The sequence below is a fragment of the Protopterus annectens genome, chromosome 1.part0 (assembly GCF_019279795.1).
Source record: "Protopterus annectens isolate FY-2018-M chromosome 1.part0, PAN1.0, whole genome shotgun sequence".
NCBI lineage: Eukaryota > Metazoa > Chordata > Ceratodontiformes > Protopteridae > Protopterus > Protopterus annectens.
The window spans coordinates 534,212,740-534,230,579 of record NC_056725.1 but is presented as its reverse complement, the minus strand read 5'-3'; the positions used below and the strand labels follow the sequence as shown (position 1 = coordinate 534,230,579).

At 41.3% G+C, this 17,840-nt stretch overlaps 1 protein-coding gene across 1 annotated transcript in view; it reads left to right on the top strand.

Moving 5' to 3' along the window:
* The window catches only part of CCT4 (chaperonin containing TCP1 subunit 4), a gene marked incomplete in the record, with an annotated part of 539,719 nt that overhangs the window by 447,140 nt on the left and 74,739 nt on the right, over positions 1 to 17,840 (top strand). Inside the window, 1 exon segment of the mRNA XM_044061172.1 lies at positions 11,688 to 11,801. Coding sequence (XP_043917107.1) covers positions 11,688 to 11,801 — 114 coding nt within the window.

Below are 17,840 nucleotides of genomic sequence, written 5' to 3'. Positions count from 1 at the left end.
ACACACAAGGAAAGAGCCGGATTGGGCATTCCTAGACTTGGAGAAAGCATGTGATAAGGTTCCAAGAAATAGTAAAAACAAAAATCTGTTACACCACCAGTAGAGAACACGTAGAGCCAGCTGTTGTAAAAGCCTGAGTTTATTCCAGAGTTGAGCACTTTGTCCTTATTAATTTCAGAACTAAAGTGGCACCATAAAAACACATTTAAATGCAAAAACCACATGATTAAAATAAACCAATGAAATTGACACAGTAGAATTTAATCACATAATAGTGTTAACTTTAAAATAGGATTTATAGAAGAAGCTTCATTTAATCCAGGGAAATTAGTAGCGTTTAATCTGTGCTACCATTTGAGTTAACTCTTATTCAAATGTTCATCCATAATCCAACCATGGGGATCGTTCTTGACTTATTTGATAACTAGAGATCTACCTTTGTTTGTATTACAACTGTGTGCTTATATAAGGAATTCATTTTTTTTTTTCATGATACCCAGTAAATGCTCATATATTGTCGTTGAGCCCTCTAGATGTTTTTCCCCCACATAAAAACAGGACTGCATAAACATTGAGCCAAGTAAACCACATTTTTAGGATGAGAGACGCGCCCAATGATATGTACTATACCCCTCACAGTAAAAACATCACCACTAATGTCCGTACATTGGGAGCAAAAATATCTAATGGTGCCATTTTTACAGCTACTTGTTTCTCCATTCATCACCTTGTTGGTCTCCAGAATTTTTAAAAAGATTTATCCCTACATAAGTAATAGGAGTTTTTTCTTTTTACTTTTTCAAGAAATTAATATCAGATGAAAACAAATTCCAGTTATTATAAATGTATTCAGAAATCTCAAAGTAATCCAATGTATAGGTAGTAATGAACAATTTCCTGTTCATATCAAAGATGGATATAGTCAAATGCACTGGGTCAGTAGTATGGTTAACAGTATTACCAGTATATTACTGCTGAGAATAGGAGTGCAAATACCCAATTCTCTTTGTACTACCTTCTCCCTTATTTCATTCAAAAAGTCATCAGGGTAAGCCCTCTTTATAAACGTGTTTATTGTCACATTCACTATAGAATTTATTGGATTCAGAAATCATCCTGTCAAGACATACCAATTGCCCTTTTACAACTGATTTCTTCTGATGCCTAGGATGCCAACTGGAAAAATGGAGGTAATAGTTTGAGAAAGTGGGCTTAAGAAATATGTTGGACGTAAACTTATTGTTAACCAAATCCTTTTCCACCTCGACATCTAAAAATGCAATTTTATTTTTATCATATGTGGAAGTGAATGAAAAAAAATGAATTGTGCTTACATAAACCAAAAATTCCTGGGGTTTGTCACCTGTATTCCAAAGAAAAGAATACATCATCCAGGAATCTGGTGTATAGAGTCAGACTGTTTTTATATTCGCTGTTGAATATATACTGGTCCTCCCATTCCACCATAACATAATTGGCAAACATGGCGCAAGCCCACCCCGTAGCCACTCCACTGGTTTGCCTAAAATAATGATTCTCAAAAAATAGAAAACTTTATTTTAAAACTGCATCCACCATCACCACCATTGCATTAATTCTGTCAGTCTAAATCAGTGTGTTTAAACAATTGCTTTTTGAACTAACATAAACCCACATCAGTAGCAACAAAAATGGCTTCAGGTTGAAAAACTATATTCTTCAATAAACTTGCCATGAATCCTTGCATATTTGTGCTATGGTTAGACCTTTCTATAAACTATAATCTAAAAACTGTTAATACAAATATTTTAGACCATGTGTCGACCCCTCACCGGGAAAAGCCGAAAGATACAACAGCATGTAGCATCAGCTGTAGGTCTAAAGGGAGGCTGTACCATGCTGTTATGTATTTTAGGAATACCAAAAAACATTACAAATGGCTGGCTTCTTGTACATAAAATCATACACACCAAAATCTGGCCCTGAAATAAGCATATCATCCAACAAAAGATCAATTTTAGTGAGGGCAATATCAGTTTCATTCCTCAAGACCTCTTAGTAAGTCTTTTCCATTAATAAAGTATTCATATGATTTAAATAATTAGCTTGGTCTGTTACAAGCCTACCCCCTTATCTGGCTTCATAACACGAATACTGAAATCTTTCGCAGTATAATGAAAAAGTTTATTTTTTCTTTAGTCAAGTTAAAATACTTTGCTTTACAAGGTTGTTGCAATATTTTGATTATCAAGTTCGCAAACCTTTTTTTGAATAAGTGTATTCTGATTAAGAGGGGTTAAACACTGGGCCTGTGAATTTTTGGAATCCAACAAGATGATGAATGGAGAAACAAGTAGTTGTAAAAAATTTAACTAGCAGGTTCATATGCAAGTACTAGGCTATCTGCCCGAGGGCATCTATAAGCCTAGCCAGAATGTGTTGGCTTTCGCCGCCCCCTTAGATTAGTTCCCTGTGCCTCGGTCCAGCAGAGCCAGTGCAGTGATCCCTGGGGTAAATTTTCTGTTTCCCATCCACTTGTCAAGGTTTCTTTTGAAGAGTGTTAGTGAGGGGCTCTGCCTAATGTAGATTGGAATCCTGTTCCAAAGCATGGGGAGTCTCTGGGACAGGAATCTGTCCCTCCAGCACGTCATATTTATCATTGTGGTGAGGTTTAGATCCCTAGAGCGTGCGGCTCTTGGGCATTTGTTTTTTTTTAGGTGGAGCATGTCCATCAGTTCTGGGTTGTACATGGCCTTGCATGTCAGGCAGAGATCACCTCTGAGTAAGCGGTATGCAACCGAGTATAGCTAGAGTTTCTTCAGTAGGGCTGCATAAAGCATATGTTTGAGGCCAGTAATCCTCTTGGTGAGGTACTTCTGTGGTCTTTCCAGCTGTTGCAGGTGTCTTGTAAGGTACATCCCAAATGGGGTGTTGTACTCTGATGGGTCTGATGAGTGATGAGTAGAGGGGCACAGTAACCTCTTTTGTTCTAGATGCAAACCTTTTTGTGATTAGGTGGGCCACATAGAAGGATTTTCTAACCACCTTGGCAATATGATTATCAAAGGAGAGATTACTATCTACTTGGGTCCCCAGATCCCTTATTACATTTTCTGTACTTAAGGGACTACCACATATGTGGTAGTTCGCGGGTGCTTTGTTTTTTCCAAAGGGGATGACTATGCATTTTTTGGCATTTAACTTGAGGCCATGATTTTGACACCAGGTATCTGTCTCAGTGAGACCCTTCTGGAGGATGTATCAGCTGGAGAGTCAATTATGGCCCCAGTTTGCAGTTGTCTGCAAACTTGGTCAGCCATAGTCCTCCTGTGCTAGCCTGTACTTCTGAGAAGTATATACCGAACAGGAGGGGTCCCAGGACTGAGCCCTGGGGGACACCACTTGTAACTGGTTTAGAGTAGGACCTAGAGACTGCAGCTCTCACCGTGTGTGTTGCCAATTGGCAACCCATCTTGTGACGTAGGGGTTTATGTTCAGGCTGGTGAGCTTGTCTATAATACCAGAATGGGGAATGGTGTTGAAAGCCTTTGTGAGGTCTAGGTAGGCTGTGTGGACCTCCTTTCCCTCGTCTAAAGCCTTGGTAACTGTCTCAAAGAAGTCCACCAGGTTTAGGAGGCATAGTCTGCCGTTAAAGCCAAACTGGGTAGGGTCCAATGTTTGAAGGTTCCCAATGTCTCTGTTAATGAATTCCATGGTGATGTGCTCCGTAGCCTTGTAGACTAGGCTAGTCAGGCTTGTATGGTGATAGTTCCCGGGATCTTTTGTGGCTCCACCTTTGTGGAGCAGGATAACTGTTGCTGTGCGCCACTCTATGGGTACGTAGCCTGTAGAGAGGCTGGGTTTGAACAGTGTGTTTAGGTGAGGGGTTAGTTCATTTGGAGCTCATGTAAGACGCAGCCTGGGACACTGGTCCCATTGAAGCTGTATTTTTGGCTTTGGATAGGGCTGTTTTAACCTGTCAGTGATTGCCAGGGCACTACATTCTTCTGGTATGGTTATGGGCCCTTTAGGGGGTGAAGTTTGCACTAAACTTGTCTGCCAGAATGTTGGCAATATCAGTCAGTTCAGTGTATTTTGTGCCATTCTGCAGTAACTCAGAGCAGATCTGAGAGTTTCCATAGGTTCTTGACATAGCTAAAGAACGCTTTGTGGTTATCTTTGGAGTCCTTGGCAATTTTTCTTTCGAAGCTAGCTTTAGATGATTTTATGAGGGGTCGTAGTTTCTTGCTGATCAGGGATGTCTTTGCTTCTTGGGATTTTATTCTCTTCTGCACTAGTTTCCTCCTCCTATTGTATCGCTTGTTTATGGCAGGGGTCCACCAGACTGGTTTCCTTTTCTTGGAGGGAGTGCGTCTTGGTTTTGCTTGGGATAGCACGATCCATGCATTCTTGCAGGTGCTCAGAGTGCCTTTGTAAGGTATTCAGCAGCTTGGACAGCGTTGCCCTTTAGCATGTGGGCTGTGAACCTTTCCACCTCGGTCTTAAGTAACGTGAAGTTTGCTTTTGAAAATATTTTCATGGTGGTTTCATTGATTGGGGGTGGAGGCAGAATGTGGATATCTAGAGTGATTAGTCTATGGTCTGATCTAACCAGCGAGGGTTTGACCTCCGGTGTAGAACACCGGTCGCCCATGTTGGTGATGACCAGGTCCAGTATGTTGTCACCTCTGGTGGGGGTGTTTACCAGTTGATCCAGGTTGTTCTATAAATTCTAGGAAGCGTTGGGCAAGGGAGTTAGTACTTGAGTAGTTCTCCCAGTTAATGTTTGGGTAATTGAAATCACCCAGTATTAGGGCGTTTGATAGGACATTCATATTTTCCAGTGTCTCCAGAAACGCGGAATGGGGGTTCCTGGATCATGGTGGGTGATTTGTAGCGAGATGCAATTTGAATTGCAGTTTTGCCCATTGTTAGTTGCACATGGATGATCTCTGAGGCATTGTGCTGTGCCACTAACTTGGAGGTGTGCATTTCCTTGATGAATATGGATACACCCCCACCTTTTGTGTTTCGGTCTGGGTTCTGTGGCCGAAAAGTATGGTATGAGTTGTAGCCTGATAGTGCTGGGGTGCTCTCTGGAGCCTTAAACCAGGTTTCTGTTACTGCACAGATACCTATGTTCTCCATATGGAGGTGTGCTTCGAGTGCATGCATTTTGAGGTTTAGACTTCTGGCTTTGAATAACATTACCCTCCGTTTTTGGTTACTTGTGCTATTTACGGTAGTGGGTTTGTCTTTTGAGCCTTGCCTAAAAATGGCACTATGGGGGCGGCAAAAGTTTTGGCCAGTATTCAAAAGCCTAAGGGTGACAGGTGCAAGCCATCTCTTGCGAAGCAACGTGGCTTATCGAGCATGTCATCCCAGGTGGACAGATACTGGATCCCGTTTGAATGACACCAGAAACTGAGGGCAGGATGCTACTCAGGGTCAGGGTCATAGCGGCCTGGGCTACGTGATCAGAGAGCTCTTCCATGTCTCTCTTCATGTAGTCCAGGGAGGTATGTCTCAGGTCATTCACACCAACATGGACAATGACAGAGTAGTATTTGTACTGGAGTGACCTGAGTGCTTGTGTTATGTGGCGAATCCTGGCGCCCAACAGGCAGCTAACTGTAACCTTCTTGTCCAGCCTAGTTAGTGGGACATCAGTGTGCCTGACTATAAAGTTGCATATTACTAGTGTGTTTGGTATGTTATTTTGTCTTAAGGGCTGTGATTGTGTGGCACACTGATTATGTGAAGTATGTGTTTCATGGCTTGTGATGGGGTGTGGGGGTTTCTTGGGTGTCTGCTTTGGAGGTCTTTGTTGCTTTTGCAGATTTTTATGTAGAGCCTCCGAGTATGTTTTCATGTATTTGTGTTTGCCGGTGGTGGTTTAGTACGTCTGTGTGAGACTGGTGGTATGTTGCAAGTATTTTCCTTCTCCTCTTGACTGCCAGTTCCAGTCTTGGGTTGAAAGAGCTTTGCCTCCAGTTTGGCTGTATAATTGCATCTCTTGCATATATTAGTGTTGGTAGGAGGAGAAGGTTGTCTGTGGACATGAGGCAGTTGTAACATTGCCTTAAAATGCTCAGATTCACCAGTTGGATTGAAGAGTACACCTGAAACTGCCCTTTGGACATGCCTGAATAGGTAAAGTGAGCTGTTTTACTGATTAGCTGGTAGGGACGAATAGAGAGAGAGCCTTGTCCTTCTTGACAATATAGGAGGTCTAGTGCTAGGGTTAATTAGCGCTTGCTATAAGTTTTGAGCAAACTTATAGCATTTGACAAAAATGTTTTTGTCAATTCTTGACTCACATGCTCCTGAACGTAGTATTAGAATGAAAACTAACATAGCCCCTTGGCTCTCCCATGAAACCAAAAAACTCATTCTCACTAGAAATAAAGTCTGGGCCAAATGGAGATCCCACAGAAATGACCTTGATCTTCTACACTTCCGACAGCTTAGAAATCTAACTAAAAAGGCAGTGATAGCTGATAAAAAAGATTCTACGTCGAACTACAACAAACTCATCTTAATAATTCTAAACTTTTCTGGCCTCACTCAATAAACTCCTCTCCCCAGGAACTTCCAAAACACCTCCCCCACTAAATGCAGACCCTGATACCCCTCAACAAACTGCAGATGTTATTAACTCTTTCTTCACTGAAACTATACAAGCTCTAGCTAAACAACTTAATGCCAACAACTTCTGTCCACCAAGTAACTTTACAAACTCCTCCTTTATATTTACACTACAACCTATCTCTACATCTTACATTCATAGACTTCTCAAACTAAAACCATGTACCCCCTCTGCTGATAAGCTCCCTTCTCTCTTCCTTCAAAAGGCTGCCAAAGTTATTGCATATCCTATATCCATTCTCATAAATAGGACAATCAAAGAAGGAATCATCCCTGATATTTGGAAAGTGTCTCATATTATCCCACTTCATTAAGGTGGTAACTCCACAGACTACTCTAACTATAGACCTATTGCTCTCCTCTCACCTTTGGCTAAGATTATGGAGAAATGTATCCACCTTCAACTTGTACAATATCTCTCTCTTCATAACATAATAGCAAACTGTCAACATGGCTTTAGACCACATCACAGTACTACCACTTCCCTGCTTTCCTTTGTAGATACTATTAATCGGAACCGCAACAACAACTTACTCTCTTCTGCCCTCTTCATTGACCTCTCCAAAGCATTCGATATGGTCAACCACTCTTTATTACTTAATACTCTTGAATCCCTCTCATTTGATATCCCAGCCATCAAATGGTTTAAATCCTACCTTACAAACAGAAAACAAGCAGTTCTTTGGGATAACCACACTTCTTCACTTTTGCCCATTTCTATTGGCGTACCACAAGGCTCTATCCTTGGCCCACTTCTCTTCTCCCTCTTCATTAATGATCTTCAAACAGCAATCCCTCAAGCAACCTGCATTCAATACGCTGATGATTCTACTCTCATCTGCTCAGCATCTTCTACCCCAGAACTTATCTCTGTCACCCAAAAGGTGTTTGATACCGTAGAAACATGGTTCTCTAGTCGATTCCTCTTACTAAATGCTAAAAAAACTAAACTTCTTCTTTTTACACCCACATCTAGGGCCTCCCCCTTACATTTCTCCATCTCCTCCAACAGTGCCACTGTCATCTCACCCGACACTTCAACTAAACTGTTAGGTATTACCATAGACAATAATCTTTCATTTGACCAACACATTAACAACTCCATAAAAGTAGTTAACAGAAAAATAGGATCCTTATATCGAATTAGACCATTTCTTACACCTTAAACTAGAACAAGGATTGCTCACTCCCATCTTATTTCGACTCTTCTCTATGCTTCACCTATCTTCACCAACCTCAAAAAAAAACAACCTTAACAAACTGGCAACCTGCTATAATAACATTGCCCGCTTCGCTACTGGTAACCCCTATAAAACCCATCACTGTCTTTACTTAAAACTTCTGGGCTGGCTAGAGTTTCAAAACTATCTTATAATCCATCAACTCTCTATTGCCCATAAAATACTGTACCAACCTAATAGTACCCCGATACTCTCTCAACTCATAATCCCCTATAACAATCTCAACTCTCTCCGCTCTTCTAGTAAACTCCTAACAAGTACAATAAAATCAAATAACAATGCTGGCAACTCACTATTTACCAATGCAGTAGGGAAAAAATGGAATTTGTTACCTTCTAATATAACAAATATTACATCATTGCCTCTTTTCAAACAAAATATTAAACTGCATTTCCAAAATCACTGGCTTTGTTCCTGTAATAAACCTGATTAACTTTCCACTAGTACTCCCTACTTCTAAAACTGTTCTCTCTTACTCCTTTCTCTTTTCTCTACTTGGCTTCCTGTTTTACCCCCTCTGCTTCTATACCTGTTATCTACCTTAACTTGCTCTCTTTTCCACATTCAATTCCTTTCATTTTCTCCCTTTTTTTCTTTTTACTCTACTTTCCTTACCTCCAATCCTTGCTTTCATCTTCTGATAAGTATGTGGCAACTTGTATAATGTCATCTAGACTGTAAGTGTATGTTATAGTAATTAACACAAGTAGTAGTACATTCCATTGAAGGGTTTCCATGTTTTTTTTTTGCAAACTCTATTACTAACTCTATTATCATTATTGTTATTATTTTTGTATGATGGTTTTTATGTATGTATCTTACTTCTTTGGAGCTTTTCTCCCCGGGCTGCTACTGAAAATGGAATTATCTCCAGCTAGACTAGCCCGGTCAACAAATGTAAAATAAATAAAATAAAATAAATAAGTGCAGGGCTGTGAGTGCTTAATGGTTTGAGTGCTTAAGTTGAAAGTTTGTCTAGTTCCAAGGGAAAAATTAAAGAGCAGACTTTGTGGAAATAGTTTAACCCGAACTAACTAGCACTGCCCGGCACGCAGAACCGCGCAAATGCGATTTTTATAGCAGGGAAATGAAAGAGAAATTAGCACAAAATGGCCAATAAACTATTAACTTCTGGGCTACAGAAAACAAGGTGCACAAATTTCAGAAAGAAACATCAAATAAGCAGGCACAATAAGCCTTTAACCAGAAATTCCCAGCTCAGAAAGGCTGAATCTAGCCTGTCCTCCCACAAGACTGCAGACTGCAAACCTTCTTAATGTAAAATAACTGGCCTGAAGCCCAAGTGCTTAAACGAGAACTAATATGATTTTAGAGTAACAGACACTGAGCCTTCAGTCAGCAATTCCCAACTTAGAAGGATGGAAGTTACCTGTCCTGCCACAACAATGCAGTCCACAAACCCTCTTAATGTAAAACAACTAGTTTGAAGCCCAAGTGCTTAAACCAAAAGGCTTAGAATAACTGTTACAATTTAATCGGGCTACTACCAAGCAATAATAATTGCAGCAGAATAATACAACTGAGTACTTTTAAGAAGAAGCACAAGCAAATTAAGGTAATAAAGTGGGAAGAAACGCAATTACAGTAAAAGCAGATGAATAAAGTGCGATTTATTTTTATATATATATATATATATATATATATATATATATATATATAAAGCAATAGAAAAGAGCAAACTGATCTAAACAAATTACCCAGTTAACCAGTAAAAAAAAACTCAAAACTGAGCGCTGTTCCAGCAGACTTCAATCTGACAAGTTCTAACCGCACACTCCTGCCGCATACTCCACAGTAGTAGATGTGGGTTTTACTCTGTGTACGAACATTTAGTGGTGGTGATTTTACTGTGAGGGGTATAGTGTATAAAATCTGTGTACACCTCTTGTTCTAAAAAAATGTGATTTATTTGGCTTAGTATTTTATGTGGGAAATATATGAGCATTATTAGATATCAGAAAAATTAAGATAACTAATGCCCAGTATAAGCACGCAGTTGTTTTTAATTCACACAAATTTGGATTTCTAGAACAAGTCAAGAACGATCTCCAGGGTTGGATTATGGATGAACATTTCAATAATAAGTGAGCTCAAATGGCAGCTCAGATTAAATGCTAATAATTTCTCTGGGTTAAATGAGGCTTATTCTATAAATCCGATTTTAAAGTTAAAACACAGTGAATTTCACTGGCTTATTTTAACCATGTGTTTCTTACTGGCATGGTATTTAAATGGGTTTTTTTGGTGTAATTTTAGTTCTGAAGAAGTTCTGAAATTAGTAAAAATGAAAGCATTCAACTCTGAAATAAACTTTGGCTTTTATGATAGCTAGCTCTGCATGTTGTTCCCTACTGGTGCTGCAGCTGGTGTTTTTTCTGGTTCGTTCACCTGCCTAAGTTCCTAGAAGGTTCCAAGAAATCCGATGTAAGCAGTCATGCGATGGTCTGAAGTCTTGGAAACTTTGGTAGGACTAGTGCAGGCTGTATACAAGGACCCAATGACCAAGTATAAACAATGTTAGGACTCTGAGGGATTACCATTTAGAGTGGATGGTGCATCTAGGTTTTACTGTGAGCCTGCTGCTGTTCAGAGTGATGATTGACCACATAAGCAAACAGTTCAGAGGGGCAGATCAAATAAGCTCCAGTATATGCTGACAGTGTGGCATTACAGGCTGACTTTTGAACAGTAACTGCTGCAAATGAGGAAGGAGTGCAAAACTGAAGGCACATGGGATGAAACAAGACCATTTTCATGGCTGCAAATGGGGAAATCAGAAGTAGCTGAAAATTGAGTTGTAATGGAAAATAGCAGAACAGCTTTGAGCGTCTGTGAGAGCAGGTTGAGGAGGAGAGGTTTGAAAGAAGAGATCAAAACTAGAATCAGAGGGGCTACCACCACCTGGCACAATGTAAGGGGTGGTATGTGACAGAAAGCTTAAAAAAAGGGTGGAAAAGTAAAGTGAACAAAGCAGTGGTACAGACATTACTTCTGTATGATACAGAAACCTGAGCAGTGAAGAAGGAGCAGTTGAAGCTAGAGGTTGATGGAGATGAGTTGCCTGAGAAAGGTGGTCTCACTTTTGATTAAAAATCCTCACAGATCCAGTTACAGTGAGTTTACTTGACTTGCATGTTCCACCATGTGAATCCATCTTACAAACTTTGAGGCTATATTAACTGGCTTTTAACTCTGTCCATTGATAGCTGCTACTTGTGAGACTACCTTGCTTTGTCAGATTGTAATATACTAAAATTTTAGTCTTGTTTTCATTCATTTTATTTTGTTTATTGTGTTTAGTATTTCTTTTTTTACTGGTGATTTATTCCATGTGCACAATGCTTGCTTGCTTGCAGGCACTTAAAATTGGAAACTGAATAATACAAGTAATCCATAAAACGCATGCCTTGTATAACTGCTGTAAAAGACTGTCCTAGAGGTTCAAAGATCTCATGGGGATTTTGGCTAAACGGTGATTGTTATAAATGTAAATTAATGGGAATCCACTAAAATATTTTCAGGACAACTTGACAATGCAATGGCAGTTAGCAAAGCAAGAAGCTGTAACAGATGTTTGTTCATTGTCACATTTGCTTGCAGGCTTATGATGTAGGGGAGAAATGCCTGTATGCTGCTAAATGTATATAAAATAGGAATGAAAAATGTTAGAAATACAGAAAAAAGATAAAGGTTGCAAGCATCTTGTATGAGAGAGAAGTGGTAGCAAAAAAAAGCTAGACAGACTTTGCTGCTGAAAGTTGTTTTTATATTTCTGACTGTATTGGTTTTCCTTTGCAGGGTGGCATTTCTAATATTTTGGAAGAACTGGTTGTGCAACCCCTTCTGGTGTCTGTCAGTGCCCTGATGCTGGCTACTGAAACAGTTCGCAGTATCCTCAAAATTGATGATGTGGTTAGTTCCTATTTTTATTTTTGATTTTAAAACTGATATACTGTGCATCTTACAAATGAGTTTTACCCAGTATATTGTGTTTCCAGTTTAACTGAATTCAGAATGGTCATGTATATTAGAAGGGAGAAAGCCCATGCATTCAAATCTTTGGTATCAAATCTAGTTTTAAAATGTTTTTCCATTCAGGAAACTAGTAGTGTTCAGGCGGCAGGGCCCCATGAGAACTTCTACAATAACAGGTTACTTCCTACAGTTGAGTTGGAGCATCTCCCGTCACAAGCACTACATGGTACTTGGTTTCTTTTGTAGCACTTAAGCCTCTGGAAAACTTTATACACAACTTTCTGAAGGTCTCTCTCTGGTGCAGGTTGTTAATGAACCTTTTCCATGACCATAGCCATCGTGTTTCTCCCTGTCGTGAGCTCACTGTTAAAGCAAGACTGTTTAACCTTTATTGGCTTGACAGGTTTTAGAAATATGCATGTTGAGTATTCTTGTTTCTTTCTAAGGAACAAGATTTTTACACACTGCTATGAGGTGTTTTAAGATCTCATTCCCTGATTTAGCATAACCTATTTTCAGGGATCACTGCTGTTGCTGTGAAGGGATCAAATCACTGCTGTCTTCACATTTAAGCTTTCAGAATTGGATGTTTGTTTTGTAAACAGTGCAAGCTCAGTAAGGCAGTGCTTTTTAGGGTGATGCAGAGATGGGAATATGTGATACTTTCATACATAGACTGTGTAAGAAATGTACATAAAGGTTTGAAAACATAATGTTTGACCTTTTCTGTTCTCCACCCTACTTAATTTCTAACATCTGTTATGATATTGAGATGCTTTTTTCACATTCCTCCGTATACTTAAGGATGTTCTTCGTGTTTCACTGTTGCAGTCATCACACTCCAGTTATCTGCCTGCAGGTAGCCCTCAGTCAGCCCAAATGCCAGAGACAGTATTTCTGCATCGGTTGCTTTCGCTTCAGGACTGATGTCAGGTCATCAGGGGTTTAAAAACAGGCAGCCGACGCCATTACATCAGTCTTTCTTGCCGAGGAGCCCAAAGCAGAAGCAGTTTGCACGATTGTCGGTCGGCAACTACCTGAGTTTTCGTTTCCGAATTGAATCATCCTGAAGTCTTCTAAAGCTAAGTACCCCGTTGTGGATCCTTTTTACTTGCTCTAACTGATGTCAGAAAAAGTTAGCAATTGTCTCGCCTGTGGAAAGCAAATACCACACTGAGGTTTCTATTCCTACTGCATGACCTGCATAGGCCCAGACCATGACGTACCTCACTGTCAGTTTTGTGCTTTGTTCAATGCCTGGACTATTCGTCGTCCAGCCCTTATTGTCGCTAAATACTTCCGCTCTTGATCTCCATATTCCAAAATGGCTTCAGTAAGCCATCCGACTACCGATCTTCTGAAAAAAAAGTAAGGATAAAGACAGACCGCACAGGTCCAAAACTGCCGATGATGCTTCCGTTAAGTTAGTCGCCATCACTCAGTGAGGCGCTTTCTCAGCCCCGGATGCCCATTTCGATGGATTCACAGGCCATTACAGAGACCCCTTCGGAGTCCGGTATGCAGCGAGACTCTGACTACGGAACCTGTGGATGTCTCTAACTTGGATGGGTCCGGAGCCGCTGTGCAGGCACCAGCTTCCAAGGAAGTTCTACTCATTACCAATATTGAACACAAGCCGACTTCTTTCCCGTCTTCAGTTCTGTCTAAAACTACCGAGTTTTTAAGGCCAAGAGTGCAAGCTACTCCTAAAAAAACGACGACCCAAACTCAAGCACCTGCTTCCTTGCCATAACATCAAATGCTTAAAATGGCAGAAGACCTGATTATGCTGAGTAGGGGAAGCCAGCCTTCCCCTGCTAAAAGAAAGAGACCTGTCCCCAGCAGCTTTAACAGACCAAGAGTCGAACGACTCTGAGGTTTCTAAATATGAAGACATGCCTTTATCTGCTTATGAGGATTCAGATGCAGAGGACTCCATTCCCTCTGCTTCCCTGCCAGAGAATTTTTCTTTTGGTGAAACCCTACATACTTTGAGAGCATTTCCACTGGGAATGCCAGGATTATCCTCAGCCCAAAAAGAGACTCGGATAATTTTTAGATTTGCCACAACATAGACCTTTAGCATTCCCTCCAGTTCATGATGTTGTGGATGGTGTCTTTATGGATTCCAGTCTAACTGCTGATACTTTACTCCCCTGCTCCAAGGAAACCAGACCGGTACTACAGAGTCCCTGACTCTCACAAATTTCTTTTCAAAAACCCTACTGCTGACCCAGAGGTTATTTCCCAGGGGCCTAAAGGTATAAAAGCAACTACAGCTAAGGATCCCACCCCTTAGGACAGGGATTCCCGAGCTTTAGACAGATGGGGTAAAAAAGTATACACCTCTGCAACTCTTGCTGTTAGGGCATTGAATTGCCAATTTCACATGCTGAAATACCAGCAGCATATTATCTATCTTTACAGACTGTGCAGAAAATAATTACAGGAGCTTATGCATTCTGCAAGCCAAGTCAGCAAGCATACCTTGCAATGTGGCTTTGGCATCCTAGAAGCATCTTGCAGGGCAGCAGTCACTGGTTCTTTACTGAGAAGGCATGCTTGGCTTAAGGAGCAGACCTTGCCAAACCATGTCAAGTCAAAATTACTAGGCACTCCTTTGAACAAGGACAATCTGTTTAGCACCAAAGCAGAAGAGGTTCTAAAAAAGGAAGAAAAAGCTAACTCTGTGCAGACAGGCAAACATTTTTGGCAAGTGCAGCCTCCAAGTTTCAGTAGGCATTGCCCCTCGAAACATTGGTCCTTTCCAGCCCCCTCAAGGCCATCTCAAATTAGATCCAGGGGAAACAGACCCCCCCCCCTCAGATTTAAGTCTCAGGGTATGCAGAGATCTAAGCAATGGAGTGCCTCCACTTCTAAAACAGGGAGTGTAAGCCACCCCCTTACGGAAAGAATTCGCAATTACTTCTCAACTCCACTCCTCACCTTTGCCCAATTGCTCATGCCCCTAGGAGGAAAACTTGCCCATCATGCAAAAAACTGGACCTCCATCACCAAAGACCGATGGGTTCTCAACATTGTATCCCCGGGGTACAAATTTTACTTCCACTCACTGCCAACCCCAAAAGGATTCCCAGACCTTCCTCCAAACCAGTGGGCCGAGGCACAAAAAGTTCAATCCCTGCTCTCCATAAGGGCAATTCAGCCTGTTTCTGCAGAGCAGATAGGTCATGGGTTTTATTCCAGACTTTTCCTGGTACCCAGGAAAGAGAGCACTTGGTGCTCAATCCTAGATCTTTCCATTCTAAACACCTTCCTAGTGGTACCAAAATTCAAAATGCTCACCCTTCAGCAGCATGTTCTTCATGTTTCACTGTTGCAGTCATTACATTTGGTGTAATGTGCTTGCAGGTTGCCCTCAGTCGGCCTGAAAGTCTTGGGTCCTGCATCGGTTGCTGTATGACGTCAGGTCGTCAGGGGTATAAAACATGCAGCCGACGCCATTACATTAGTACTTTCTTGCAGTGCGGTACCCGAAGCAGAAGCGGTTGGCAAGTGCCGGTCGGCCGACTCCTGAAATTTTCATTTTCAAGTTTCAGAACCGAAGTCTTCAACTAAAAGCTAAGTACCCCGTTGAGGAAACTTTTTCTTGCTCCTTCTTGATGTCAGTAAAAGTTAATAATTGCATTATCTGTGGAAACCAAATACCTCGTAAAGATTTTCATTCGTACTGTATTTTCCCTAGGCCCTAACCACGACGTACCTTGTTGTCGGTTTTGTGCTTCATTTAATCAGCGCACTGTCCGTCGTCAGTATATTTTTGCCTCTAAATATTTCGGTTCTCTGTTTAATTACCCAGAAATGTCGTCTGTTAGCCATCCGACTACCGGAATTCCAAAAAACGCAAAGAAAGACAGACCACCGAGGTCCAAAACTGCCGACGCCACTTCTAAGCCAGTCGGCAGTTCGCCGGTACTCAGTGAGGCACTTTTGCAGCCCCCGATACCCGCTACGTCTGATTCGCAGGCCTCTACTGAGACCCATTCAGAGTCCGGTATGCCGTGAGGTACTTCAGCTATGGAACAGCGGATATCTCTACTTTGGATGGGTCCGGAGCCGCTGTGCAGGCACCGGCTTCTGAGGGTGTATTCAGGCCTACGGACTTGCATATTAAATCAACGCCTCCTTCTTTAATAAGGCCTAAATCTCGATCCATGTCTAAAAACAGATGCCCATGCCACATGCTCAGGCCTGTATGCCTAAACAAAAAATGATAAAAATGGCTGAAGATCTAATAACTCTAATCAGGGGTAGTCAACCCCCACCCTCTAAGAGGCCTAGGGCTGAGCTTGATTATAAATCTTCTGATCAGGATTCTGTTTTTTTTCTGACTCTTCTGATGACCTGGATTTGTCCTTACCTACTTATGAGGATTCTGATGCAGAGGAATCTATTCCCTCTGCTTCCCCTCCTGAGGATTTTTCTTTTGGGGAAACCTTACATACTCTGAGGGAGCATTTTCACTGGGAAAGCCAGGAATTTTCTGATTCAGAAAAGAGGCTTAGGGATTTCCTTCTGCTACCTCAGCATAGGCCTTTGGCTATTCCTCCTGTACTAGACATTTTTGATGACGCTTTCTCGGAATCCAGTTTGATACCGTGATTCCCTGCCTCTTGCTCCCAGTAAACCAGACAGATACTATGGGGTCCCAGAGTCCCATAAGTTCCTTTTCAAAAATCCTATTGCAGATCCAGAGACTATTTCACAGGGGCCCAAGAGCGTTAAGGCTTCTGCTAAAAATCCTACCCCTTCTGATAGAGACTTCAGGGCGCTGAATAGATGGGGTAAAAAGGTTTATACTTCGGCAACCTTGGCAATTAGAGCTTTAAACTGCCAATTTCATATGTTAAAATATCAGCAACATGTTATTGGACTACAGAAAATGATGCTGATTCCTGACTGTGTGGAAAATAAAGACTTAAAGGATTTAATGCATTCTGCTGAACAAGTTGGAAAACATACTTTGCAATGTGGTTTTGATTCTTTAGAGGCATCTTGCAGGGCTGCTGTTACTGGGTCTGTGCTTAGAAGGCATGCTTGGCTTAAGGAGCAATCCAATCTTTGCCTGATCATGTTAAAGCTAAATTGTTGGATGCTCCTTTAAATCAGGATTGCCTATTTGGCAATAAGGCTGAATAAGTTCTTAAAAAGATGGAATATAGAGCTAAATCTATGCAAGCTGTTAAAGACTTTTTTACAAGTTCAGCCTCCTAGATTTAGTAGACAATGGTCTTCTAAGAATTGGTCTTTTCCAGCCCCTTCCAGGTCTTCTCAAGCCAAACCCAGACACAGCAAAAACCCCAGGTTTCAGTCCCAGGGGACACACAGAACTAAGCAGTGGGGGGCCTCCACTTCCAAATCTGGGAATAACAAGACTCCCCCTATGGTAAACTGTCTCAATGACTTCCTCTTAAAATTGCCAAGCACTTATCAACTGACTGTCCCTTTGGGGGGAAAGATTGCTGTTCATGCAAAGAATTGGGAACTCATCATCCAGGACAAATGGGTTTTAAATGTAGTGTCACAGGGATACAGATTTCACTTCCACACGTTGCCAACACCAAGCAGGTGGCTGGACCTACCCCCAAATCAGTGGGCAGAGGCCCCAAAAAAAGTACTTTCTGTCTTAAGCATGGGGGCTATTCAACTGGTACCAGAAGAGGAAAAGGGACAAGGTTTCTACTAGAGACTTTTCTTTGTACCCATAAAAGACAATTCATGGAGTCCTATCCTGGACCTGTCTACTCTAAACACCTTTCTGGAGATTCCAAAATTCAAGATGCTGACTCTTCATCAATTACTTCCTATGCTAGGCAAAGACGCCTGGTTGGCAACACTAGATCTAAAAGAAGCATATCTGCACATCCCAATTGGGGAATCTTGCAGAAAATACCTACGCTTCAAAGCAGGCTACACGCACTATCAGTTCCCTGCACTGCCCTTTGGCTTATCTAC